This window comes from Pinus tabuliformis, chromosome 2_1, assembly GCF_031772625.1.
Source record: "Pinus tabuliformis cultivar Carrire ecotype Pingquan chromosome 2_1, CPIR1, whole genome shotgun sequence".
NCBI lineage: Eukaryota > Viridiplantae > Streptophyta > Pinopsida > Pinales > Pinaceae > Pinus > Pinus tabuliformis.
Window position 1 is genome coordinate 292,786,783 of NC_142299.1, and position 27,782 is coordinate 292,814,564.

At 34.7% G+C, this 27,782-nt stretch overlaps 1 protein-coding gene across 1 annotated transcript; it reads left to right on the forward strand.

The window, feature by feature from the left end:
* The first annotated feature begins 16,259 nt into the window (after positions 1-16,259).
* On the forward strand, positions 16,260-16,790 carry LOC149199940 (uncharacterized). The gene has a single exon (XM_089400774.1). The coding sequence runs from the start codon at positions 16,260-16,262 to the stop codon at positions 16,788-16,790; it is 531 nt and encodes a 176-aa protein (XP_089256900.1).
* Positions 16,791-27,782: the final 10,992 nt, after the last annotated feature.

Consider the following 27,782-nt stretch of genomic DNA (forward strand, 5'->3'; position numbering starts at 1 on the left):
TGAAGAAGAAGAATTGATCGAGAATGTCTCATACCATTCTCCACTGACCCGAAGTCAGACTCAGAGTGCGTACCACTGGTCCCAGACCAGTCTCAACAGACCCAAAGTCAGCGTCATAGTATGTACCACTGTCACTGGTTCTAGACTAGTCTTGTACTGACACGAAGTCAGTCTCGGAGTATGTACCACTGGTCCCAGACCAGTCTCAGCCGACCCGAAGTCAACGTCATAGTATGTACAACTCCTACCACTGGTCCCAGACCAGTACTATTGATCCCAGATCAATGGAGGACATCCTAGCGTAGGGAGTACGATAAATAAAATGATGCGTCCATCGGTACTACTATGGTCCCTAACTTCATTTCCCTGCTCATTGATCAGATGAGAGGTACTTCCCATGAGTCCCAGACTGCATGGGTAGGATGCCTCGACAGGAGAACTTAATCAATCCTGTCCTCACAGGAGAACACATCAATCCTGCTACAATCACTATGGAGAACACATCAATCCAGGCCGCCATGGAGAACACATCAATCCAGGCCTCACAGGAGAACACATCAATCCTGCTACACAGGAGAGCAAATCATCTTGTTCCGCAAGAGAGCGAATCATCTTGTCCCACAAGAGAGCAAATCATCTTGTTCCAGTGCGCACCACCAAGGGAGGGTGAGTCACCCTGTGGTCGTATGTTGCTCCAGTAGATTCTGCAAGCCCCCCAGAGCTCCCAAAGCTCAATGTATGCAACATGCAGTACCCTTTTACAAAGGTCTCTTGATGACTCCAAGTCATTCGGGAAAATCACAAATTTGATCTTTCCCCCAAGGCTTTAGCGACCTGTATATCATCTCAGTGCGATAGAGCCTCCTTGCTCATCGCCTTTCCATATCCCAGATAAGGCAGTATCTGATGTCTGTCCGCTGGAGCAATTGTCGAAGACAGGATTCCGAAACCATGCAGCTTCATACAAGATCATACTCGAAGCCATGTATTCGGTCTTGGCGGTGCTTATAGTGACCGACTTCTGCTTCCTGCATCGAAGCAGAATCCAAAGGGAACCAACACTGAAAAGTGCTCTAGTGAGCCTCCACACTTCCTGCCCACTCATCATTCGAATAAACATGTGGTTTCATATTTTCAGCAGTGTATCTCAATCCATGAGAGATTGTGCCCCTGAAGATATCTTAGAAGATTCTTGGTACCAATCCAGTGAGGCTCAATCAAATATGAGCTCACCATGCTAACTACAACACATATGTTTGAACGGAGGTTCTCCAAGAACATCAATGCGAATGAGTTTATGAAACTCAAAGGCATTTCCCAAATCTGGTCTGACATCATTACCATATAACTTCTGAAAGTTAAGATCCTCGAGGTAGTCACAAGCTTGCAGCTTATCTTCCCACATTCTGAATCCAACTCCCTCTGTCTCCTATAAATGAGAGGGTTTGCACCTGTCAGACATAGGTGCTCGTACGAGAGGTTTATCATCCACAACCTTCGAGTAATGGTTTGGATTGCTTTCACTCCTAGTGAATCTCAGCTGCATTAGACAACTATCAATCCTCTCATACTAGGCCTGAGGTGTTTTTCTTCAAGCCATAGAGGGTTTTCTTCCACCTGTATACATGAGATTCCTTGATCATGATTCTCAAACTCCTCGGGTTGTTCCAAACCTGTGAACCTGCTGCATGAGGGGAATGGTCCCCTTATAATATTTTCCTTCGGTACATTTCAGACATGTACCTTCATGCTTCTTCTTTTTTGAATTCGGGCATCCTAGTCACCATCTGTCTCACAGACCTCCGGTGCTGAGTCAATGGACATGGTCCCCAGTGGACTTCCTGCAACTTGATACAACCCTGAACTCAAAAACATCTTTAAAAAATCTATTTTCAAACACGTACCTTTCCATCGATAAGTGCCACCTTGTAACCTTTGACTTCCATTTCCGAGATGGACATCAGGTTCAATTAGGTACATAAAAGAGATTTTGGGGTTCCTTGCTTTCATGGAAGAGTCGACCATTGTCTTTGATGACCCACATCTCTGTCATTCAGGCACTCATCCGCATAAGGGCCGAACTCATAACCAAGACATCTACCTTTCCTTCCTACCCTTAGATCTAAACTTCTCAATGAAGTGATGCCATCAGAAGTTTTGTTGCCCCATTCTAATAACATTCTCTGCTTCAACTTCACCCTAGGTGAATTATGAGGAACCCATTGATCCTTTTGTCTTGTCCCAACTGTATTTGGTGATTGCTCTTTCATTCTTGCTTGGGCATTGTCTTCACCTCAGCTCTGATACCATGTTAATTTTAGGTATGTTCTATGCTAGAGCAATTTATTTAAATTTTCACAGTTAGCAATCACATCAGCATTAAGATAAACTGAAGATAGAACATAAATATAAATCGCAGAAGACAAGCCAAGGCAAGAGGACACAAGATATGGCGCGAGCCAGGGACAAACCCCACAATGTGTGGGGAAACCCTTTGATCAAATCTTCTGTTATCTTCAAAGTTCAACAGAGAAAGTGAGAGATAATACATTTACAATAGAAGTCAATACTTTGATTTTTGATATCGCATGAGATCAGTTGAAGACATATTGCTTCAAATGATTCTCTTAAGTGACTCCTTCACCTATCTTAGTGTAGCATCTCGTCCATTTGTTGCACCTAGCCATGTGACACCATGGTGTATTAACACAATTTTGAACCTGATGACAGAGCTGCTCTCATCTACTCTCATCATCATGCTGCTCATTATTTATCCTGCCCACTGTGCTACATCTTCCATCATCATGTTGTTTCATTCATCATCATTCATCACTTAATGAGAGGATTATACACCATGACTATTCCGAGAGGTTGAGATGATCTTTGTACCTTCATATTAGTGTCACCAAGATCAAGTTTGCAAGATCATCTTCTATACCACCATTCACTGAGTTATGAGAGTTATATCGAGATCAAGTCATGATCCTATAACTATCAATACATACATTGGTCACCAAGTATAAGTAATCATATGTACATTAATATCCTTATAGATCTGACTGGGATATCATCATGATCTTCTATACTAAGATCTGCCGAGAATGTGCCTCTGTTTACTCATGCGAAGATCTCAGTGATTGTCTGCATTGGAGGTGTCTTTAATCCGTCTGTCCTTGATCTTCTATACTAAGATCTGCCGAGAATGTGCCTCTATTTACTCATGCGAAGATCTCAGTGATTGTCTGCGTTGGAGGTGTCTTTAATCTGTCTGTCCTTATACACATCCGAAGTGGAGATATACTCTTAAGCACTTGCCCTAATGCGGATCTACTTCTAGGTTCTATCCCTTCTTGTTTGTGGGTCCTGGCATTCATATTCACATGAAATTTCAGAGATGAAACTTCTCTGTCAGCGTGAACAGGTTTCCTGTGAACAGGTCTTTCTTTTGACTGCATTCTCATTTATCTGAATATTAGTGTTATCATGTACAATGCATATGAGACTCATTGATCTGTGTAATAGTGTCAACATGTACAGCGTGAATATTGACTACGTGAATATCTCCGATGACGGCGTGAACAATGACTATGTGAATATCTCCCATGACTGCATAAACATATTTGTTATGACTGCGTGAAACCAGCGTATAACACCATAGCGTATCCACATTGTATATCATTCACTATGAACAGTGTGTATGTACAGCGTATAAGGTCTCCATGATTTTCATATAAGAAGTCTTCATGATCTGCATAAAATCCTCATCATGAACTGTGTATAGGTTTCCATGAACAGCGTAAGAATGTCTTCCTTTACTGCGGTTAGGAGACTCCATTATAGGACTGCGTTCAGGAGTGTTAGGGCTTCTTGAACAGCATGTAGGCTAGGGAATCATCTGCATATAAGCTAGGGCATCATACTTGGCCCAACATACTCTTTAACGTTTCTCCTTCTCCAAAAACCCAAGACGTGGAGAGGAGATCACTTAAAGAGTGTGTCTAAATGACATCAAATCCTCTTATATTTATACTAAAATGAGGGTGATGAATAGACATGTCAGTTGGGCTTCTAGAGCCTACATAAGAGTTGGTCGGCTTGATAATAATTACATAAACAAAATAAATTCATATCTCCATAAATACTTATCGGAATCGAATGATCTTTGGATCAATCCTACACCTCTCGAGGAGAGGGATCCAATAAAAATATCAGCTTCCATAAATAAGCTGACCCACATGGAGTTTGGCCCTAGTTGCCAATTTAACAAATATTCATTCAACCGATTCTCTATGGAACATGTGGGTTTTATTTGGGTCAATTTTGTATAATAAAATGCCTGATAGTATAGGTTTCCTAACTCTATGTAACATTTACTACTTTTCAAATTTCTTACTAGACGAAGTAATAAAGATTAAAAGGTTTAAATGTTGGGGCTTTAAAACAAATATAGAAGAGTTATTTCATTTGAAGCGTATATATGCACAATCATGGATTATTTCATCTATTTTTTCCCTTATTTTTCTTGCTAATATTTCATTTGTCTATAGATACCTTATATTTCATAGCTTGAGCTCTTTCACTAGTATGTTTTCTAATGTTTTTTCTTTCTGTGAGTGCTCGTTCATTTTTAACTTTTTTGATTGAGATAACACATTTCTTTAAAGGGTGCTACCTCAATGGAAGATAACCTACGTTACAAGGAGGCTAGTGTTTCAATTCCATTATACCCTAACATGAATTAATTAATGAATAAATTAGAACATTCACATTCTATATCTTGTTCTTAGAGATTTTTGTTTATTGTCTCATGTTGAGACAATAACTGGGATTAAAGACATATTATCTTCATAGAGAAAGTATGTCTTTAATCTTAGTTTTTTGTATTTATAGAGACAATATGTCATTAATCATATCTATGGTCTCTTGAGAGACAAAAATGAATTGTCTCCTAAGAGACAATAATACTTTTGTTCTATATTATCTTTATATAGAGATTTTTTTAAGTCAAATAGCTATAGTCTCTTGAGAGACAAAAATGAATTATCTCTTAAGATATAGTAACACTTGTGTTCTATATTTTCTTTATAGAAACGGTTTTTTAAGACAATAATTTGAGACACCAACTTCAAGACAATATTTAAGCCAATTTACAAGTTTTTTTATTCTCAACTTAAGACAATTTACTCAAAAATTGTCTTAAATATTTTCTTAAAACCCCCCCTCTATGTAGTAGTGTTGGAATCGATTTGTAATAGTCCCACCTACATATCAGTCAATCACTCCCTCCATTCAGATAATTTTTTCCGTTGCATTCCCTAACTTCACTAGATTACTGAGTAATTATTTTTCTTTGTACATATTTCAAGTGAAACAATTTTGAAGTTGTTTTCTTTGAACTAGAATAGTATTGATACTCTCTATAATGTGTCTCTCAAAATTCTATATTAAAATATGAATGTCTATGCGGAATCTTTGATTTCCTTTAGTTGAACTTATAATTTTCCATTGGTTTTTTTTTGTTTTTCTTCTCTAAAATTCTTCTCACTAATCTTTAACATTTTTGAAAATGGTGTCCATAAAATTTTAACCATTCTCTCAAATGATTTTTAACAATATTTAATCGAATGGATTAATGATCATCTCAATTTCACATGGTTTTCAACCCACAGGTTTTCAATTAATGTTCTAGTCTGTGTTAAGAAATTACAAAATTATCTGAATTCAGACATCTGTGATCCATATTATGAATGTTGAGAGATGTTTCGGTAAAAATCACCTAAAGAAACTGTAAGTCGACGTGTTTTGAACCATGTAGTGTGGTTCATCGTTAGGACAAGATGGAGAACCATATCATGGCATTAGATTAAATAGATGAAGAGAGTTTTTTAGCTATTAGAATATAACAACTAGTTTTGACTAAAGAATTATCATTAATTAATAAACAATTTTTTTAATTAAAATAAAGTAATAGATGGAAATTAGTTGTAAATAAAGAATTAAATTAATTTTATTATTATTATTATTTAATCAAAACTGAGGTCAGTAATAATAAGGTCAAACTTAATTATTCTAAAAATTGAAACTGAAAAAATAATTATAAGAAAATGGAAAAAATAAAAATAAAATAAATAAATAAACAAAATAAAAATAATAAGGTCAAATTTAACTATTCTAAACAATAAAACTAAAAATAGTAATAGGAAAATGGAAAAAAAAATTAAAAAAATAAAGAATTAACTCAATTTTATTATTTAAATCCAAAATAATAATAATAATAATAATATGGAAAAATAAGTAAATAAATATGAATAGTAAATAAATAAGAAATAAAAGAATACCAAAAATTCTGATTAAAATAAACAAATAAGATAATTAAATAATTAAATATTATAAAAACTTAGAAATACAATGTAGGGATCCAATACTTGCTGATATTTCAACCATTGTCTCTATTCATATTGATAGACCTATTTTCAATTTCCAAGGCCTCCATAAACTTATGGTGATGAAAATGATCAATCCTTGTAATGACTGTCGCCTCTTTAATGAAAATGTGATGCTTTTTCTTTTCCGCATGTTCTTCCAAAGCGAAGGAGATAGACCTTCCACGTTTGATGTCAGTTGCGTCCTCAAGAATCCACTAATTAATTGAGTAGCCACTTTGACCAAAGTACAAAGTCCCACAAGAGCAAGGGATGACATAAACACCTTTCTCATCTTTAGGGTTTGCGAGTTCGTTCATTGATCTTAGGGAGTTTCAGATAGTTTTTATGGGCCTAAATGTTGAGGGAACCTTATGCTTCTTCAGTATCTTAGTAATCTTGTCTATGGTTCCTTGGGTAAATGGAAGATGCGCCCATAAAAAACTATCTTTAAGAACATTTTTAATCGTAGGAGTTTTTTCAGCCTTAAGGAAGGCTCTAATACATTAGCACTTACTATAACCATTCTTATTAAAAACAATAAGGACATGGGTTTTTTCATCATTGAGTTGGCTTTCATCATAAACTTGTAATGCCTTAGTAGTGAAGGTGTTGAGAAAACCTAGCTTTTGAGTGGCGAAATGATGCGAATTCGCATGAAAATATTGTTCGGTGTTAGATTTCTTCTGAAAAACGTTGAGGGAGAAAGAACCATCATCTCTCTTTGAAATATGAATGTTGAGGAAAGGGAGGTTTCCATCAATTTCACATTCCACGGTAAACTTTATGGAACTAGATTAATTGTTAGATGTTGGAAAAAGAGCTCAACTTTTCCTGATCATGAGACCAAATGACAGAAGTGTCATGCACAAACCTTTTCAAAAGCTTAGGCTGGAATAGAGCTGAGGATAAAGCATTAGATTCAATGTCCTCCACAAAAATACTAGCCACTACTGGGGAAAGGGGGGAACCCATGGTAACTCCACAAGTTTGTTCATAAAATTCACCTTCAAAATTGAAGAAAGTATAAGTAAGATAGATTTCAACCAAATAAGTTGTATCTGGGTCTGTAATTCACTTGATGACTTCAATGACCTCGTTAATGGGGATATTACTGTACAAGGAGACCACATTGAAACTCACCAAATTATCACCAGGATCCAACCTTATACCCTTTAATTCATTGAAAAATGAAGAAGAATATGTGACAAGGGATTCAGTGTGGTCAATAAGAGGTTTTAGCTTATTGGCTAAAAACTTAGCAAGAAGATAGGTTGGCCCTCCAATGGTGTTGAAAATGGGACGCATGGGAGCCCCTTGCTTATGGATCTTTGGAAGACCATAAATCCTAGGAGTGAGAGGGCTACTCTCAATCAACTTATGGCTAAGGGAGCTAAGAGTGCTACTACATTTTATGGCTAGAGCCACTGTTTTAGAAATCTACTTTAAGGCATTCCTATGAATCTGGATAGAGATTATGGTTGGAATCTTAGCAAGTGTTGGATCCCTACATTGTATTCCTAAGTTTTTATAATATTTAATTATTTATTGATTTTAATCAAAATTTCTAGTATTCCTTTATTTTTTATTTATTTACTATTTATTTTTTTTACCATATTAATATTATTATTAGTTATTCATTTTAGATCTAAATAATAAAATTGAGTTAATTCATTATTTTTATTTTTATTTTATTTTCTTATTTTTTTATTACTATTTTTAGTTTTATGGTTTGGAATAGTTAAATTTGACCTTATTATTTTTATTTTGTTTATTTATTTACTTTATTTTTATTTTGTCCCATTTTCTTGTTACAATTTTTCAGTGTTATTGTTTAGAATAATTAAGTTTGACCTTTTTTTAGAAGAATTTTCGGTGTAAATCATATTATGATACATTTGTCGATGTGTTTCGAACCAACGAGCATGGTTCACCGTCAGGACAAGTTGAAGAATCAGAGCGTGGCTGCATGTTAAATAGATAGAACAGATCATCCAATAGCTATATTTGACTAGGAAATGGCTATATTGGACTGGGCAACTAGACTAGATCAACGACTATATTTGACTAGGAGACAGCAAACTGGACCAGACCAAGGGAAAGGGACAAGAAAAATATAATTAGTTAGTTAGTTAGTTAGTTCGTTTTATATCCATTATCATATTTAAAAAAGGTAATTTATATATTTAAATAATATGAATCAATTAGTTATTGAAAGGCTTATATTAAAGATATATAATTAAATAATTAGTTAATTAATTGTAAGTCACTTTTATATCTATTATTATATTTAAATAAGGTAATGTATGTATTTAATTAATATGAATCAAATAGTTATCTTAGGGCTTATATTAAAGTTATATAATTAAATAGCCCACAGGACTTTGGATTGATGATGAATGGGTGCACTGTTAAGGCACTTCTTGCAATAGGTCACTGGTTCAAATCCCCCGTGGGTGCTTACCTACCAAAAAAAAGTTATATAATTAAATAGCTAGTTAATTAATTGTCAGTTAGTTTTGTTATAGTTATTACCATACCATAACACGTAATTGTTTGTATAACCCACTAATAGATCTTATTTAACATTAATAAAACTATTTAATTAAATATAAACTTAAATCATTAGGTTATCTAATTAAATATAAACTTAAAACTATATAAAATTTAAATCATTAATAATATATAATATTTATTAAAAGGATAACTTATTAAGTTAGTTTAATAATGGACCTTCTAATAAATTTAAGGAATAGAATAAGTGGCAAATTTCCCTAAAAATAACTAAAACTAATGAGGGACTAATGAGAAAGAAAATAGTTTTTTAATTGGTTAGTTAATTAAAAGAGTTCACATCTTAAAGGATTTTTATTCATTGTACAAACAATTTGTTTAAAAAAAAAAAAAGACGATAAAAAAGGAAACACCAACGATCCAGAAGACGAGGGGGAAAAAATAAACAAAGAAGACTCCACAGAGAAGAACAATCATGAGGAGTGGGGGCGGCGGGGCAGGGAAATGACTAGGAAGAGAGGGTAGGGATCCAGAAATTGCTGATTTTCTAGTCGTCATCTCTATTGAGATTTCTCAACCTTTTTTCAATCTCAATGGCTTCCCTAAATTTCCGGCGATGAAACTACACAACCTTGGCAATAACACGAGCCTCCTTAATACATACATGATGCTTAGTCCTCTCAGCGTGTTTTGCTAGGGCAAAAGACTGGGTTCTCCCATGTTTTAAGTCAATTGAGTGCTCATTAATCTTATGATTAATAGAACGACCAATGTCACCAACATAGGGGGTCCCACAAGAACAGGGAATAACATAGACACCTTTCATGTCCTTGGGGTCAACCGGGTCCTTTACCAATTGAAGGGAGCTATGGATGGTGTTAAGGGGTCTAAATGTAGAGGGAACATTATGCTTCCTAAGAATCCTAGCAATCTTATCAGTGGTCCCTTGTATGAAAGGGAGATGAACCCCTGAGACTTGATCTTTAGGGTCTTTCTTGACCAATGAATTCTTGTTGGCTTTAAGGAAAGCTTTCTGACCAAGGTGCCTACTATAACCATTATTAAAAAAAAAACATTAAAGAGATGGGCTTTCTCTTTATCAAGGCTCTTTTCATCAGATATTCTCAGCACACTATTAGCAAGCATGTTGAGAATGCCCAAATTTTGAGCTGGGAAATGATGGGAGCTGACATGAAGATACTGCTCAATATGTGTTTTCTTCCTAAACACTTGGTGGGAGAAAGAATCCTTAGTATTCTTCGAAATGAGAACATCGAGGAATGGAAGGCATCCATCGACTTCTTGTTCCACAATGAACTTAATGGCTAAGGATTGATTGTTGATATGCTTGAAGAAAAGATCCAACTCTTCTTGGCCATGAGACTAAATGACACCCGTGTCATCCACAAATCTCTTCCAAAGCTTGGGCAAGTGACGGGCCGAGGCCAAAGCCTTGGATTCAAAATCTTCCATAAAATGATTAGCAACAATTGGGGACAGGGGGGAGCCCATGGAAACACCACAAGTCTGTTCATAGAACTCACCTTCGAAGCCGAAAAAAGTGGAAATGAAACATATCTCAACTAACCGAGCAGTATCAGGGTCCGTGAGATGGTTGATAACCTCAATGGCCTTCTTTCTAGGAATGGAAGTGTAAAGGGAGACCACATCAAAACTCACAAGAATGTCCCCAGTGTCAAGCTTCATGCCCTTAAGCTCTTGAACTAAGGACGCAGAGTCTTTGACGAAAGACTCCGTGAAGGTCTAAGCTTCAAGGCAAGGTATTTTGCAAGAAGGTAAGTAGGACCACCAATGTTGTTGACAATGGGCCTAAGGGGAGCCCCCTCTTTAGGAATCTTTGGAAGCCCATATATCCTTGGAGTAATTGGGCTACCTTGAATGAGTTTATGGAGAAACAAACCCACAGAGTTACTGGACTTGATAGCAAGAGCCATTGTTTTTGAGATCTTTTTTAGGGGATTCTTGGAAAGCTTTTTATAGCTTCCACTATTACAAAGATGATCCAACATCTTCTGGTGATAATCCTCTTTATCAAGGATGATGACAACCCCTCCTTTGTCAGCTTTTAGAACCACGATATCCTTATTCTAGTTTAAGGATTTGAGGGCATCAAATTCATCCTTGTTGATGTTGTTGTTGGGGGGCTTTTCCTTCCTGAGGACAACAATGCAATATTGCCTTATAGTGTCCTTAATATTATCAGGTAAGCCCCTAATCCCAAACTCTATGTCACAAATAATGTCTTCTACCGGGATCTTCTTAGGGGCCAGGGAAAAATTTAAACCTTTACCCAGAAGATTAAAGACGGAAGGGGGAAAAGAGAAACTAGAAAGATTGACAACCTTATTATTACGAGAGGGAGGGAGATTATTGTTATTAATATTATTATTATATTTCTTATAAATAATACTATTATTATTTGTTGAATCACATTCATATTTAATTATATAATCATTATTGTTATCATTATTATTATTCTTATAATTACTACTATGTTTCAAATAATTATCATCATCGTCATCATCATCATCATCATCATCATCTTTGCTGAGGAATTCGATTGAGCTAGACATACCTCCACACATACCATTAGTAGAGCCACGTAGTAGACAGTTGGACCTTGGTTTAGGTGAGGGCGGCCTATCATGAAGATTAACTGAGGAGGATATGACCTAGTTTCTGGACTCGACGATGAGGACAGAGGATATGACCTAGTTTCTAGACTCGACGATGAGGACAGGCGGACTAGAAGGGAGGGGTCCACGATGAGGCGATGACGACAGAATCAAGGAAGAGTTCAGCAGAACAAAAATCATGAAATTTCCTAAGCGAGAATAACCAGGCTCGATAAAAGAATGCCCATCTGACAGGAGGAGAGAGGACTACAACAAGGTCGAGCTAGACTGCGGTTGAGGGACAAGGCCACTGGCTGAAGGAAATTCATGACCACTGGAAGGGTGGCTAGACCTTCAAACGTCGCGGATCGGATGGAGAACGCCATGGGAGCAGGACTCTTCAGCGAACTTTAAAGATACAGTCGGATTCGAGCCAGAAAGATTGAAAGCCGATATCTGAAGGGCAGACCGCTAATTAGCCGAAAACCGACTATGGGAGATTTTGACCTTATTATAACTAACCTTCATTTTGATGATAGTAATAAAAATAATATAATTAATTTAATCCTTTATTTACAGCTAATTTCCATTTATTACTTTATTTTAATTAAAAGATTTGTTTATTAATTAATGATAATTTTTTAGTTAAAACTAGTTGGTATCTTTTAATGATTAGAGAACATCTATCTTCATCTATTTAATCTAATATCATGATCCACTTCTTCATCTTATTATGAAAAATGAAACCGATAGACTCATAATATTTTCTTATTTATTTATGGAAAAAAAATCTTTCAACGTTCAAAATACAAAATTCTTGGCTTTTTTTTTTGAAAAAATAAAAATTTCAAAATTGTATTCAAAATTAGAGTTTGTTCCTTGCCCAAATTTCGTTCTAAAAGTTTCAATACAGTGTTCACGTTGTTCCGTAATCTTAAAAGCCAACCATTACATTACTTGCAAATGGTAAAATTGTGCTTTAACTCACAACTTTGCTCCCAAAATGGTGGCAAGTTGATTTACATTGGACCTGGGTTTAATTGTTCTCTGACAAGTGTGGTAAATGATTGTGGTCACTTTTGGAGGGATTTTTTTTTAATGTAATTTTAAGCGGGATAGTGTTTCAAAAAATTTAAATAATTTATATTTTTAAAATTGAATTTTAAATAATTAAAAATTATAATTTTGTCAAATAAAAAATTTTCACTAATTTTCTAAAATCCAAAACATAAAATCTTTGAAATGAATTTAGTGATTACTTCAAAAAAATCCATTCCAAAACTAAATAGGAAAGAAATATATAAATTTTGGAATTTTTTAAAATAAAAATAATAATAATATATATAATTAGTTTTAATTAAAAATATTATAAAAAAATAATAATCTTTCTTTTGAAATAATTTCTCATTTTTTGTTGTTGAGATCTAATTCAATATGGAATAGTTCATGTCATTCAAACATTAGAGGGTTTTGGACTCCAGGTTTTGACAACCCATGGTTTTTCCTATAGTATTCTTCTATAATGTAGCATATTTAAACTGAGAACAGTTTATGTACACATATCATAATAGCTTTAATAAAACTAATAATTAAACTAGCCTACATCCACCTTAACTCTAGATCTACCAATTCTAAGATCAAATGTCTTTAGGTGCAAAATATTTGATTTCTTTTGGTGCTTGAGAGATCCATAGATAAGATGGATCTAGGCTATTTAAATTGAAATTACATAAACTCTTTTCTAACATAGACATGTATATCAACACAATTAATTATATATGTATTTTGATAAATTATTTCACATTAATCGCATAATAAATTGTTGATCGAAGTTTTGAAACATCTAATGTGGTTCATCATCGGGACAAAGATGAAAAAATTGGGCAATCAAAATGTTTAAATAACTAAGATGCATTTGGTTCGGATTTATCACAAGTTTTTGGTCCACCTTTCGAACCTTCTAATGTGTTTCAAAGGTAGAAAAATTGGGCAATAAAAATGTTTAAATAGCGAAGATGCATTTGGTTAGGATTAATGACATCATAAGTTGTTGGTCCACCTTTTGAACCTTCTAATGTGGTTCAAAGGTGAAAAAATTGGGCAATCAAAATGTTTGAATAGCAAAGATGCATTTGGTTAGGATTAATCACATCATAAGTTGTTGGTCCACCTTTTGAACCTTCTAATGTGGTTCAAAGGTGAAAAAATTGGGCAATCAAAATGTTTAAATAGCGAAGATGCATTTGGTTTGGATTAATCACATCATAAGTTGTTGGTCCACCTTTCAAACCTTCTAATGTTATATATATATATATATATATATATAAATTGCTAATTCCTAACAGCTATTTCCGATGAAATGTTTAAATAGCGAAGATGCATTTGGTTCCGATTAATCACATCATAAGTTTTTGGTCCACCTTTCAAACCTTTTAATGTTATATATATATATATATATATATATATATATATATATATATTGATTGCTAATTCCTAACAGCTATTTCCTAAGGGCTAACTCTCGAACCAAATGCATATTTTCTATTTAAACATTCCTCATAACAAAGGTTTAAAAATTAGTCTAATATTAATAAAATAAAATAAAAATAACAACATGATTATATATATATATATATATATATATATATATATATATATATATATATATATAATTTTTAACGGCTAATTCCTAATAGCTATTTCCTAATGGCTAAATCTAACCAAACGCCTGTTTGCTATTTAAACATTCTAATTGTCTAATTTTTTCACCTTTGTGCAGAGGATGAACGATATTAGAAGCTTCCAAAGGTGGACCCATGTGATTAATCTGAAAGAGTTTATCAAAATCAGTATAAATCACAAAAATCTAAAATCTAGATATATGTATTATTATTTTAAAATATTTTATTTAATCAAAATCAGTATGAATCACAAAAATCTATCATCTAGATATACGTATTGTTATTTTAAAATAGTTTAATAAAATAGTATAATAAAACCATAAAAAAATCCTTTTACAATACTATGAATGAGATAGTTTTTCATATTATATTTATTGAAATTTCAAAAAAATATTATTAAATAATTTTATAAATAAATTGGTGTAAACAAAAATTTATATATTTCAATTATATTATTTTTTATTCTTTAACATAGGAGACCATAGACTTCCTAAGCTAGCTTTAAATTCTAGCCAAAACCACCTAAGGCTCAAAGGAGGTTGGTATAAAGACACGAGGGGCCTGGTTAAACCATTGGAAGATCAATGAGAATGTTGCATTGCAAAACATTAATAATATTAAAAATATTGTTACTTCTAATTTAAAAGAAAAAAGGTGATGTGAGAAAGATTTAACACCTCAAAGAAAATTAAGATATTATAAGGAGGTCATCAACCACATCCTAGAAGATCAAAAGTATCTCTTTGTTTTAACGAACTCAAAGAAGAAAATTAATATAGCGAAGATTAACTCAAAGAAGAAAATTAATATAGCCAAGATTAAAATGAACTCTGATGAGCTCCATAGTGAAACGGGTGGTTGGGCAATTCCTAAAACACCATGGATGGAAATGTTCCGCCATCTTTGTGAGAATACAAACATCGAGGATGAAAATCACTTCCTCATAGAGTGCCCTGCGTACAACCACATTAGATTTCAGTTTCAAAATCTTTGTTGCAACATTGACAGCCTTTTACGTTGTCAAAATTACAGTAAGCTCAGGAGGCTTCTCTCCAAGCTTTTTGAGCATGGGAATAAAATCTTAAATCAAACTAAATAATTCGTTAGGTGCAATAGACCAATGTTAGATGTTAGTGGACATTAACCACCATCATTATTATCATTAACATAATTTTATAATTTTATAAAATATTATATATATAGAGCAAATACAATTAACTTACGTAATTTGGTTTTACCCAAATTTTAGACCAGCAGAAGCAGCCGAAATTGGAAGCGCACTCAAACTCGGTGGCTATCTGTCCAATTCGGTTGAAAGCATTGACAACTTACAACTCATGGATCCATTAGCGAAAATAAAACAACGTGTTGGAAAGAATATCAACTTTTGACTTTCAGTCCAGTAAAACACGAATGACCTGTAAGTTCTGAAAGTTGAACTGTATCACACAATCAGTGCTTCTCGGAAGCTGCCCGCACTGAATAAAGTACTGAAATTAATTGTCTAAAGTGCTAAAGCTATGCGAGATTTTTAAAACAACAAATGGCTTCAGAAAGCACAGAAAAGCAGAAGGCAAGAATCACTCTCCACCCTCCATCGTTTCTACCTTTTTATAGTGCGAATTTGTTTATGGAGAAGGTAGATATTTTTTTGTTGGAAAGGAGAACAAATATTTTTTTAAGCTGTGAAACAGCCTCCTCCATTGCTACATCTCTCTATTGGCACTCAACAGCCTGTACTGAAATGTCCAGTTTTTGTCAAACTGCACTCAGAATAGACTAACCAACTTTACTCTCTTCTCTCTATATTTTTTTTCTAAACCACGTTTCAGCGTGTGTTGTGCTTTTTAGGGTGGTGACGACTGCTTGCGCAAATTGTTGTTATATATAGAGATGTGGGGAGGGCATATATAGAGAAGAAAGAAAATCAGCTGGCTTACCTGTTGGGACAAAGTAAGGTCTGTACGCACCACTGGCCGGCTGAATTGTAAATTTCAGCAGGAAATATGAAGATAGGAGGGTCCCCATGGGTGGTGAGGCAAGTGTGGTCGGTCCTGAGCTCTGTGCTCAAATCGAAATCAAATGCTGTTAAGGGAAAAGCAGCCCACGCAATGAAGACCAAGATTGTTGTTCTCGGGCTCATCAAGAACAAGAAGATATTCGCTGCAATTTCTCACAAGATGAATTCTCTGTTTGGACTTGAGGAGAGCCAAGGGCAATATTCCAGTGACAACAATACGTCATTGACGATGTATTATGCTTCGACGCCCGTCGATGAGATGCCTTGTGAAGATCTTGAACATTGCGAGCAGGAATTGGGGCATCTATTTCACGCAATTCATGATTCAGAGTGGCCCTCTGATAACTCTAGAAATTATGTTTCAGCTATTGAGAGCTCGCGAATGTCTACGTGCTCGGTCGAGGACGAGATCGACATTTTGGCGGAGGATTTCATTAAAAGGTTTCGCAGCCAGATGCTTTTGCAGAAACAAAACTCCTTCCAGCGATATCGGGATATGTTAGAGCGAAGCGTGTGAGAGTTATTGGTTTTGCAGAAGGCGATGCTGAGAAGACCAAGGGAAATTATTCAGCCAGTTGGCCGGGATTTCATTACCCTGCGGACTGTGATGAACGTACTGAACTTGAAGAGAAGCATTCAGGATAGATGACTTGATCTGGTTTCACCGTTTATTGCAGATAATCACATACGATTCCTTGTTCTGTTAATTTTGTTTCTATTATGGAGAGCCATTTACGGATTATTGTTTATTTCCCGGTTCTGTCATTGAACCCGTGGATGTTGTATATTCGTCATTTTGAGCTGAATAAATAAACTCTCGGCTACTTTGGCCACTTTGACACTAATTCCGTTTTCTTTGTTTTATCTTAGTCATTTTGATCCGAGTAAATAAACGATCCCGTTAATGTAAATAATATTTCTTTTTATTGCACCCAACAAACTATTATTTTTCTCGAAAACATAAATTGTTTTGAAATAAAGTTATGAGAAGGTATTTTTATTGTTATTAATGAAAAGAATGTGTTTTTAATTAATTAGTTAATAGAAATAGTTACATATTCCAAGAGAAGAAAAACAAAATTTTGGGAGTATTTAAAACACAGATGATCAAGAGTACGGGGATCCAAAATAGAAGGAAAATGAAACTATGGTGAGAAGTGAGGCAGTGGTCTAGTTAAGATCAGATAGCTAAATACACTCTTAAGTTTTGAAAGAGAGAATTTTCCTCTCAATAAGGGATGGCATAGGGAGAGTTCTACTATATGGTAGATTTCATGGTAGGGAGGTATACACAGTGCAGGTCTAAGTGTAGACCAAAAGGGAGCAACTAGACACTCATAAGTTGAGGATTGGATTTTAAAATGTAGCTTCAAGTGTTAACCATGTTTAAAGTTTTCCAGCTTGCCTAGATTATTGTATTTTATTTTATGAAATGGAATGAATATAGTTCACTAAGTTTAATTTTTAATAGTGACTAGATTAGAGTAGAGCTTGTGATAGAGGCAATAATTTCTGTGTAGCTATTTTAAAGTACAGAACAAGAGATAATAATTTAGTTTCTTTCTCCCTAAGCTAAGAATACAGTAAAACAGCAAAAATGACTATTGTTTTAAATATCTATTTTGCAATGAATAAATAACAGTAATTATGTATACAAGTAATTATGTATACAGTTGGGTACTCTGAAGGTATGCAACTTACAACAAAAATGACTATTGTTTTAAATATCTATTTTGCAATGAATAAATAACAGTGATTATGTATACAGTTGGGTACTCTAAAGGTTTCATGAGAATGGAATACCCAAGGAGGAATAGTGGGGTTTCTAACATGAATATTGTAGGTGAAATAATAACAAGCCAAATAATTCAGGTACACCGAGCTATAGATATACATTTCTATCAACTACTACATGCTAAATAAAAGAGTAAGGTTAAACTCTTTAAATACAAGATTAAAACAACAAGATAGAAAATAGCCCACATCAATTGTTATTAACCCTTAACACAATAAATTACATATATAATTGTTCTGAAATTGGCCAAGACTCAAGCTAGGAGTCACCACAGAGGACTGATAGCCAACACAAGCTTTATATAAAAACTACTGAATGCGGAAAATATTGTATATGCTTTAAAATTAAAACCATGATAACTAAAACAATATTAAAAAAATAGAACCAGGACTAAAAGTAATGGCCGGGCCATTTTAAATTAAGAACACAACCTTTGTCTTGGTGGATGGCTTCCCATTTCCAAAGCCAGAATGTACAACAACTAACATAAACTCGAACGAACCATAAGGAAGGCCGGCCTTTTAACCAAAACCCCAAATGTGTAATAACTTAAATATTAAAATACTTCGTATTCTATGGATCCATCACTCGAAAAACGAGCCGTGAAATGGAGACTTGGCCCCATAATCATTCGACGGTTACAACATCTGAAGGGGGGTTTGTACAAAGATATATCAAAAATCAAATTAGGGTTTAAGCTAAAGACTTAGAAAATTATTAAAAAATAATATAACAGAGAAAGTAGAGGGTAAACGAATTATTTACTGTGAGTTTAGCACAAGAAACCCTGTAGTTGAAGCCAAACTCCCGGACACTGAGGGCATTGTCCAACAAAATCCAGAAGTATACCAAGAGTTGAGAAACAAAGCCATGAAAATAGACAGGCGCCCCACCAGGCAAAGGATACCATCTAATCAGGGTTCCAAATAACGGAGTGGAGCAGAGCCGAAACACTTCATAATTGCCAAGAAATTCAACAATGAACCAGAGAAAAATTGCCAAGGAGTAAAAGTCAAAACCATTAAGTACCAGACGATCTCCCTAAGCAACCAACACCGTTGATGAACAAAGCCAATCCCAAGGGAATCACTGCAGGCACGTCTTGTTGTGTGTGACAGCACAACACCTAGGCCAGTACATTCATGTCTTAAATAAGGCACCAACAGATGGTAAGCCTTGAACTTTTAAGAATCCTAGTTGTAATCAAAAGTACCGTAGCAAAATACGTTGACACCAGATGCAATTAAGTTTTCACTTGCGGATATAAATGTATCTATGGATGTCTCTTCATAGTTGATAATATATGAAATAAATATTTGCTATGGTTTTTAATGTCTGACAGTATAATACTTGCCACAAATCATAACCAGAATGTCACTATTAAAACATAAGGTAAGAACTCATGGTAAGTTGGTAATTCCGAAGATTTTATTTACTACTAATTTTTTATTTTTTTATATTCGATATATATATGGATGTGTTACGTATGGTATGAGAGCGGACTCAGGTTTCCAAAATTGAGACCTCTAGGTAAGAAATAACATTTTTTGATAATGTGCATGTAGGAAGCAGCAAGGTTCAATATGAGGCGAATCAAAAATTTACCACATGGTTCCATAATGGGAACAGGGCCAACAACATTTCAGGAAGGAAATCCGGAAGTTTGGGTGTAGTTGAGCGATGATACACAAAATCCCAACATAGGCCTCTGAACCACTGTCCAAGGACTGAAAGGTGAGATGGCCCGACGCTAGGCAGACAATGAAAGACTCATACAAGAACAAGAGAAAATCTTAAAGAGCTTGTAGAATAGACAGAATGACTGTCCACTAGCCCCTAGTCCGGAGCATGATCACACAATCACAGAATAGGAATTCCAAACTGAAAACATGGAAATAGAAAGAGGAGAAGAAAACCAAGAGGAAGAATCAGGAAATGTGTCATATCACAAGACAAAGATGAAACAGAAAATTGAATTCCAAGGAGAATTTTGAAAAATCAAGCCTCCTCTCTTTGACGGGGAATAAGAAGAGGTTGTGGAAGCAAGGTTAATTAATATGAATAAATATTTCCAATTGTATGAATATGATTACAATTTGAAGGCTCGTCTAGCCATTTTCCAGCTTCAAGGGAAAGCTACATTATGGTGGAAAGAAGTAAAAATAGGTCATGGGGTCAATGAACAGAGTATAACCTCGGATAAATTCCAAAAATTATTTAAGGAAAAGTATTTGACCGAGAGATTTTATGATGAGAAATCTAAGGAGTTCCATGACCTCTGCTTGGGCCAAATGACCATGGATGAAATTATAACAAAATTCACCTCATTGCTGAGATATGTTCCTTATATTTGCGAAGAAAACCCCAAAGTACAATGGTTTTCCAGTAGTCTTCTGTTATTTATGAAAGAATGAATGGAGTTTGACAACCCAAAATCCATGGACGAGGTCATTCGAAAAGCATGAATCAGTTATCAGTAGAATAAACCAAAAAGAGATATGAGCAAAAGGTGGGGAGACAAGAAGGGAAATAAATTCATTTCCAACCATAAGGGAAATAAGAACAACAATAACAAGGGATTATTTAAAGGTCAAGGTAATTGGAATATGAATAAGACCAGATTTAAGGGACCAGGAGAAACTAGGACCAATGAACAAACTGGCAAAAATGGAGAAATAGTTAATAGACCCCCTGTACATTGCTAGGGATGTGGAGGCCCACATTATATTTAAAAATGCCCTCAATGCAGGGGAGCAAACCAAATTATACAAATTCAAGAGGCCTCACTGTGGGAGTAGTGGCTAGAAGCATCCCTAAGATCAACACAGCTCTTGAAGATCATCATGTGGAGTTTCAACCAACTATGGTTAAATTTGAAGGTATTATTTTTTACTATACTTGCTCTATTTTAACAGATCCTGGAGCTACGCTAAGTTACGTCAGTGGCAAGATAGTAGAACGATGTAGATTACAAGTAGTTAAATTTAAAAACCTGTGGTTGGTACAACTAGCCATAGGAGAAAAAAGAAGAGTTTTGTCTAAGGTAAATAATGGCCCCTTGAAATTAGATGGTAAATCTATTATAGTTGATTTAAATGTTCTACCCCTAGGGTCTTGTGAAATTTTTATAGTTATGGATGGGTTAGGAAAGCGCTGGTCTTTGGTAAATTGTAAGACAAAAGCTATTAGCTAGAAGATGAAAAGGGTGAAAGACAGGAAATTCTGGGTGTTCAGAAATCTCTACAAATAAGGCCAATAAGAGCTTCCCAACTAGCCAAATGCATCAGGAAAGGTTGCCAAATATATGCTATACAAGTAGGGTATGTTGAATCTAAGGATAAACCCGCATCACTAGAAGACATACCTATAATAAAAAAAAATCTAGATATATTTCGCGAAGAAATACCAGGCCTACCCCCAAAAAGGGACATAAATTTTACTATTTAACTGATTCCGGGAGCTACCCCAGTGTCTTGGGTACCATACCGAATGCGTATCCCCAAACTAATAGAATTAAAGATGCAACTCCAGGAGTTGCTTGATAAGAAATATATTCGTCCTAGTGTGTCTCCTTGGGGAGCTCCGGTATTATTTGTTAAAAAGAAAGACGGAACCCTGCGAATGTGCATGGATTACCGCCAGCTAAACAAGCTGACCGTTAAAAAAAATACCCCCTTCCTCATATAGATGAGATTTTTGACCAAGTGAAGGGCACAACCATCTTCTCAAAGATCGATCTTCGTTCTGGGTATCATCAGATCAGGATCAAGGAGGAGGATATTGCAAAAACTTCTTTCAGGACACGTTATGGTCATTATGAGTTTGTGGTTTTACCTTTTGGGTTAACTAACACCCCAGCTACCTTCATGTGTCTCATGAATAGAATTTTCCATCAGTTCTTAGACAAATTCGTATTAATTTTCATCGATGACACTCTGATCTATTCTCAGAATGTAGACGAGCATAAGGGACGTCTTTGAATTGTACTGTAGGTCCTAAGAGAAAATCAACTGTATGCTAAGTACAATAAATGTGACTTCTTTAAGGAGCAGATCCAATACTTTGGACACGTCATCACCAAGGACGGAATTGTGGTTGATCCGGAAAAGATAAGAACAATTATGGAGTGGCTAGTGCCAAAGGATGTGGCTGATATAAGATCGTTTATGGGCCTGGCTAGTTACTACCAAAGGCTTGTGGAAGGATTCTCGAGAGTGGCCTATCCTATTACCTCCTTACAAAAGAAAGGGAGAACTTTCAAGTGGAGCCCTAAATATCAAAGAAGCTTTGATCAGCTCAAGCATTTGCTTGCCACTACACTAATTCTCAGCATCGCTAATACTAACAAGTAATATGTGATTGGTACGGATGCTAGTAAGCAGGGAGTGGGTGGCATACTTATGCAAGAAGGCAAGGTGGTAGCTTATGAATCTAGAAAACTTAAGGAATATGAACAACAATATTCAGCATATGATTTAGAATTGACAGTGGTCATCCATGCCCTAAAAATGTGGTGCCATTATCTTTTAGGTAAGAAATTTTTATTAATCACTGACCACCATAGTCTGATTAATTATTTCAAGCAGCCAACTTTAAATGCGAGGCAAGATCATTGGTCAGACTTCCTTAGAAGTGACTTAGATTTTGAAATCAAACACATAAAAGTGAAGGAAAATCGAGTAGCAGATGCTTTAAGTTGAAACGTAAGTTGTTTATATGATAATGCTTTTAGTGAATCACAAACAACTTTTTTTGGGCAGATTCAAGAATCATCCATGTAGGATTCTATATATAGACACTTATGGCATCAAACAAAAGTTTTTAATAGCCATGAACAACAGTTGGGTTATGCAATTAATGCAGAAAATTTATTATTCTATAGAAAAAGAATTTATGTGCCCAACCAGTAGCATATTAAAATTTTAATTTTGGATGAATACTGCAAGATTCCCTATGCAGGTCATCCCGGATACCAAAAGATGATTTCTGCCTTGTGGAGAGAATTCTTCTGGCCCAGCATGAAGAAGGATGTGGCAAAACATATAGCCAAATTCTTAGAGTGCTAGCCAGTGAACGCTGAGCACCAACACCCAGTAGAGTTACTTCACCCTATGCCCATTCCGGAATGGAAATGGGAAACAATATCTATTTATTTCATCACTAGATTGCCTAAGTCAAAGAAACAAAATGACTCCATCATGGTGGTGGTGGAAAAACTAAGCAAATCAGCTCATTTTATACCTATCCAATCAACATATAGAGTAGTTCAAATTGCTAATATTTTTATGCAACACATTTTTAAACTACATGGGACTCCCAAGATGATCATTTCCAACCGAGATGTAGAGTTTACTTCAGCCTTCTTGAAAGCCCTCTTTGAAGGTATGGGAACCCGACTGCACTTCAGTATGGCTTATCATCTGCAAATGGATGGGCAAACTGAATGAGTGAATCAAGTGATTAAAGACACATTGCATGTTTATGCCATGCAGTAACCCACCAAATGGGAAGATTATCTTCACCTAGTGGAGTTTTCCTATAATAATGGGTACCATGCATCCTTGCGAATGAGTCCCTTGGAGGTACTATATGGGCACAAGTGTCGAACACCCCTGAGTTGTAGTGGATCAAAAGATAAGTTGTTGTGGGGACCTGACATGTTGGAAGAGATGGAACAAATGGAAAAAAAGGTAAGATTCAATTTCAAATTTGCGTGGGACCGACAAAAGCATTTTGTTGATCAGAAGAGAAGCTTTCATGAACTCCAAGTAGGGGACCATGTCTACATTTGAGTTCAAGCCAAGAAGAGTACCTTACAATAAGTCGAATGTGCTAAATTAGCACCCTGATTTTGTGGCCCCTTTCAAATCCTGGCTCAAATCGGACCAGTGGCTTATCAACTCGCCTTATCCAGTCACATTCATGTACACAATGTCTTCCATGTCTCTCTACTTAAGAAATATGTTTATGATGCTAAACATGTAATCAAGTGGTAAGACATCCAGTAACTATGTTATGGTTTCTGCTTTGGAATATATATCAAGCAAACTAATTTAGACTTGACATTCTTTTTTGTGTGTTGTTCAGGTTGAACCAGAAGGCGAGTTCCTGGTCGAACCTCTAGTTATACTAGATCGGAGAGAAGTAGCTCTACGGAAATGAGTTATCACCAAGGTTAAAGTGCAATGGCAGCACCATGGGCCGGAAGAGGCCACCTGGAAAGATGAGAAACTTATGAAAGAAAACTTTCTAGGTTTATTTGCAAGAAAAGAACATTGGGACAATGTTCCATCTTAAGGGGGAAGATGTAATATCCCCCATTAATGTAAATAATATTTCTTTTTACTGCACTAAACAAACTATTATTTTTCTTGAAAACATAAACTATTTTGAAATAAAGTTATGAGAAGGTATTTTTGTAGTTATTAGTGAAAACAATGTTTCTTTAATTAATTAATTAAAAGAAACAGTTACATATTCCAAGAAAGGAAAAACCAGATCTTGGAAGTATTTAAAAGAAAGATGATCAAGAGGATGGGGATCAAAGATCAGAAGAAGGAAATGAAACTATGCTGAGAAGTCAAGAAGTTGTACTAGCTAGGTTTGGTTAAGATTAGATGCTTGAATAAACTCTTAAGTTTTGAAAGAGAAAGAATTTTTCCCTAGATCAAGGATGGCACTGAGAGAGTTCTACTGATATGGTAGATCTCATGGTAGGGAGGTATATATAGTGCAGGTTTAAGTGTAGATTAAAAGGGAGCAACTAAAGACTGATAAGTTGAGGATTCAATTTTAAAACATAGCTTCAGATAAGTGTTAACTGTGTTTAAAGTTTTCCAGCTTGCTTAGATTATTGTATTTTATTTTATGAAATGGAATGAATATGGGTCAATTAGTTTAATTTCTAATAGTGACTAGATTAGAGTAGAGTTTGTGATAGAGGTAAAAAATTTTGTGCAACTATTTTATAGTATATAGAATAGTAAATAATAATTTAGTTTATTTTTTCGTAAGGTAGGAATACAATAAAATAAATGCAGCTTACAACGAAAATGAATATTGTTGTAAATATCTATTTTGCAGTAAATAAATAACAGTAATTATGTATACAGTCTGGTACTCTGAAGGTTTCATGCCGACAGAATACCCACAGAGGAATATTAGGGTTTCTAACATAAATATTGTAGGCGAAATAATAACAAGCCGAATAAACCAGGTACACTGAACCATAGCTCGAATAGATATCCATTGCTATCAACTACTACATGTTAAATAAAAGCGTAAGGGTAAACCCTTTAAATACAAGATTAAAATAACAAGATATAAATAGTCCACATTAATTGTTATTAATCTTTAATGCAAATTGTCCAAGACTCAAGCTAGGAGTCGCGACGGAGGACTGATAACCAACAAAAACTCTATATAAAAACTACAGAATGTGGAAAATACTGTATATGCTTTAAAATTAAAACCCCAATAACTAAAACAGTATGACAAAAATAGAACCAAGATTACAAGCAATGGCCGGGCCATTTTAAATTAAGAACATAGCCTTTGTCTTGGTGGACGACTTCCCATAGCCAAAGCCAGAATGTACAACAACTAACATAAACTCGAACAGACCATAAGGTAGGCCGGTCTTTTAACCAAAACCCCAAATGTGTAATAACTTAAACACTAAAATACCCGGTATTCGGTGGATCCATCACTCGAAAGAACGAGCCCTGAAATGGAGACTTGGCCCCATAATCCTTCGACGGTTGCAACACCTGAAGGGGGGTTTGTACAAAGATACATCAAAAATCAATTTAGGGTTTAAGCTAAAGACTTAGAAAATTATTCACAAATAATATAACAGAGCAAGTAGAGGGTAAACGAATTATTTACCATCAGTTTAGCACCAAAAACCCTGTTGTCGAAGCCAAACTCCAGCTCCCCTGAACACTGAGGGCATTGTCCATCAAAATCCAGAAGTATACCAAGAGCTGAGCAACAGAGCCACAGAAAAAGATGGTCACCACACTAGGAAAAGGGTACCATCTAATCAAGGTCCCAAACAACGGAGCAGAGCAGAGCTGAAGCCCTTCAAAATTGTCGAGAAACGCAACAATGAACAAGAGCAAAATCGCCAAGGAGTAAAATTCAAAACTCTTTAGGACCGAAAGATATCCTCGAGAAACCAACATCATTGATGAACAAAGCAAATCCCAAGGAAATCGCTACGGGTAGGCCCTGTGGTGTGTGATAGCACTACACCTAGGCGAGTACAACCAAGTCCTAAGTAAGGCACCAACAAATTGCAAGCCTTAAACTTTTAAGAATCTCAGTTGTAATCAAAAGTACCGTAGCATAATACGTTAACATCAGATGCAATTAAGTTTTCACTTGCGCATATAAATGTATCAATGAATGTCCCTTCATAGTTGATAATATATGAAACAAAAATTTGCTATGGTTTTTAATGTATGACAGTCTAATGCTAGCCACAAACGATAACCACAATGTTAGTATTAAAACGTAAGGTAAGAACTCCTCGTACGTTTGTAATTCTGAAGATTTTATTTACTATTAATTTTTATTTTTTATATATTCGTTATATATATGGATGTGTTATAGAGACTTTGGCCAATTTGACTCTAATTCTGTTTTTGTTCTGTGATAACATAATAATAATGTGTGTCTATGGTAATTTTTCTAATTACAAGTGGAAAACTTATCATAATTTAGTCATCAAATCAGTAGTGAGGAGAGTTATATCTAGGTGCTAATTACTAATGAACGTGATTCATTATCCTTATTCAAGACACTTGTAATAACTTACTAGTGCTCTATAAGGGGCATGCTTTCACTTTTGCCAGATGTCTTTAGATATTGAGCCATTAACCTTTTACTTATTACTTATGTTCAACTTAAAAGAATAACAAAAATATTTAGAAAAAAAAATTAACCTTACACGTAGAGTAAAAATAGTCTAAAAATGACTATGCCGTTACTATTTTCATTTTAGAAAGATTTTTAATATAAATGTAAAGAGAAACTTCGCTTTTGAAGTAACATGTTAAAACTAACTTAAATATATGTGATATGGAATAGCTTTAAGTAGTTATAATTTCTCAATTAGATTAGGTTCACAAGAATTTTATATATACGAAATAATAAATATAATTTATAATTTCTTTAAAATTTTAAAGAATAATCACTATCCAAGTTAAATAAAAACTTAGTGCAATAACTTATAGTGTATCTTACTTGAATGTTTCATTACATACAACTTGATATTGTATTATATAAATTAAAAACTTATTGCAATAACTTATAACGTATCTTACTTAAATGTTTCATTACATACGATTTGATATTATACTATTTATATATTTATACGAAAGAAAGAGTTTCAAAAGATAATCAATATTCATATATTTATATGGAGGATAGAGTTCTAAAAAATAATCACACGGACTTATCAATAGTAAACAAGCTCACCTATAACGTTCGTATTAAATCTTAAAGAATTAAGTTTATTGCAATCATATTATAAAAAATATGTCTAAATTAAAATTAATACATAATATATAAATTTTCCAAAAATAAAATTAAATATCACTTCTATGCCCTTCATATTATTATTTCTTTCTCTATAGATTTTTTTGTAAAATAAGATTTAAAAAAAACACTATCCGAAAACTAGGCCATAAAATTAGTATAAAATTAAGA

Coding starts and splice junctions, on each gene's coding strand:
- LOC149199940 (XM_089400774.1), top strand. CDS start 16,260: ATGAAGATAGGAGGGTCCCCATGGGTGGTGAGGCAAGTGTGGTCGGTC.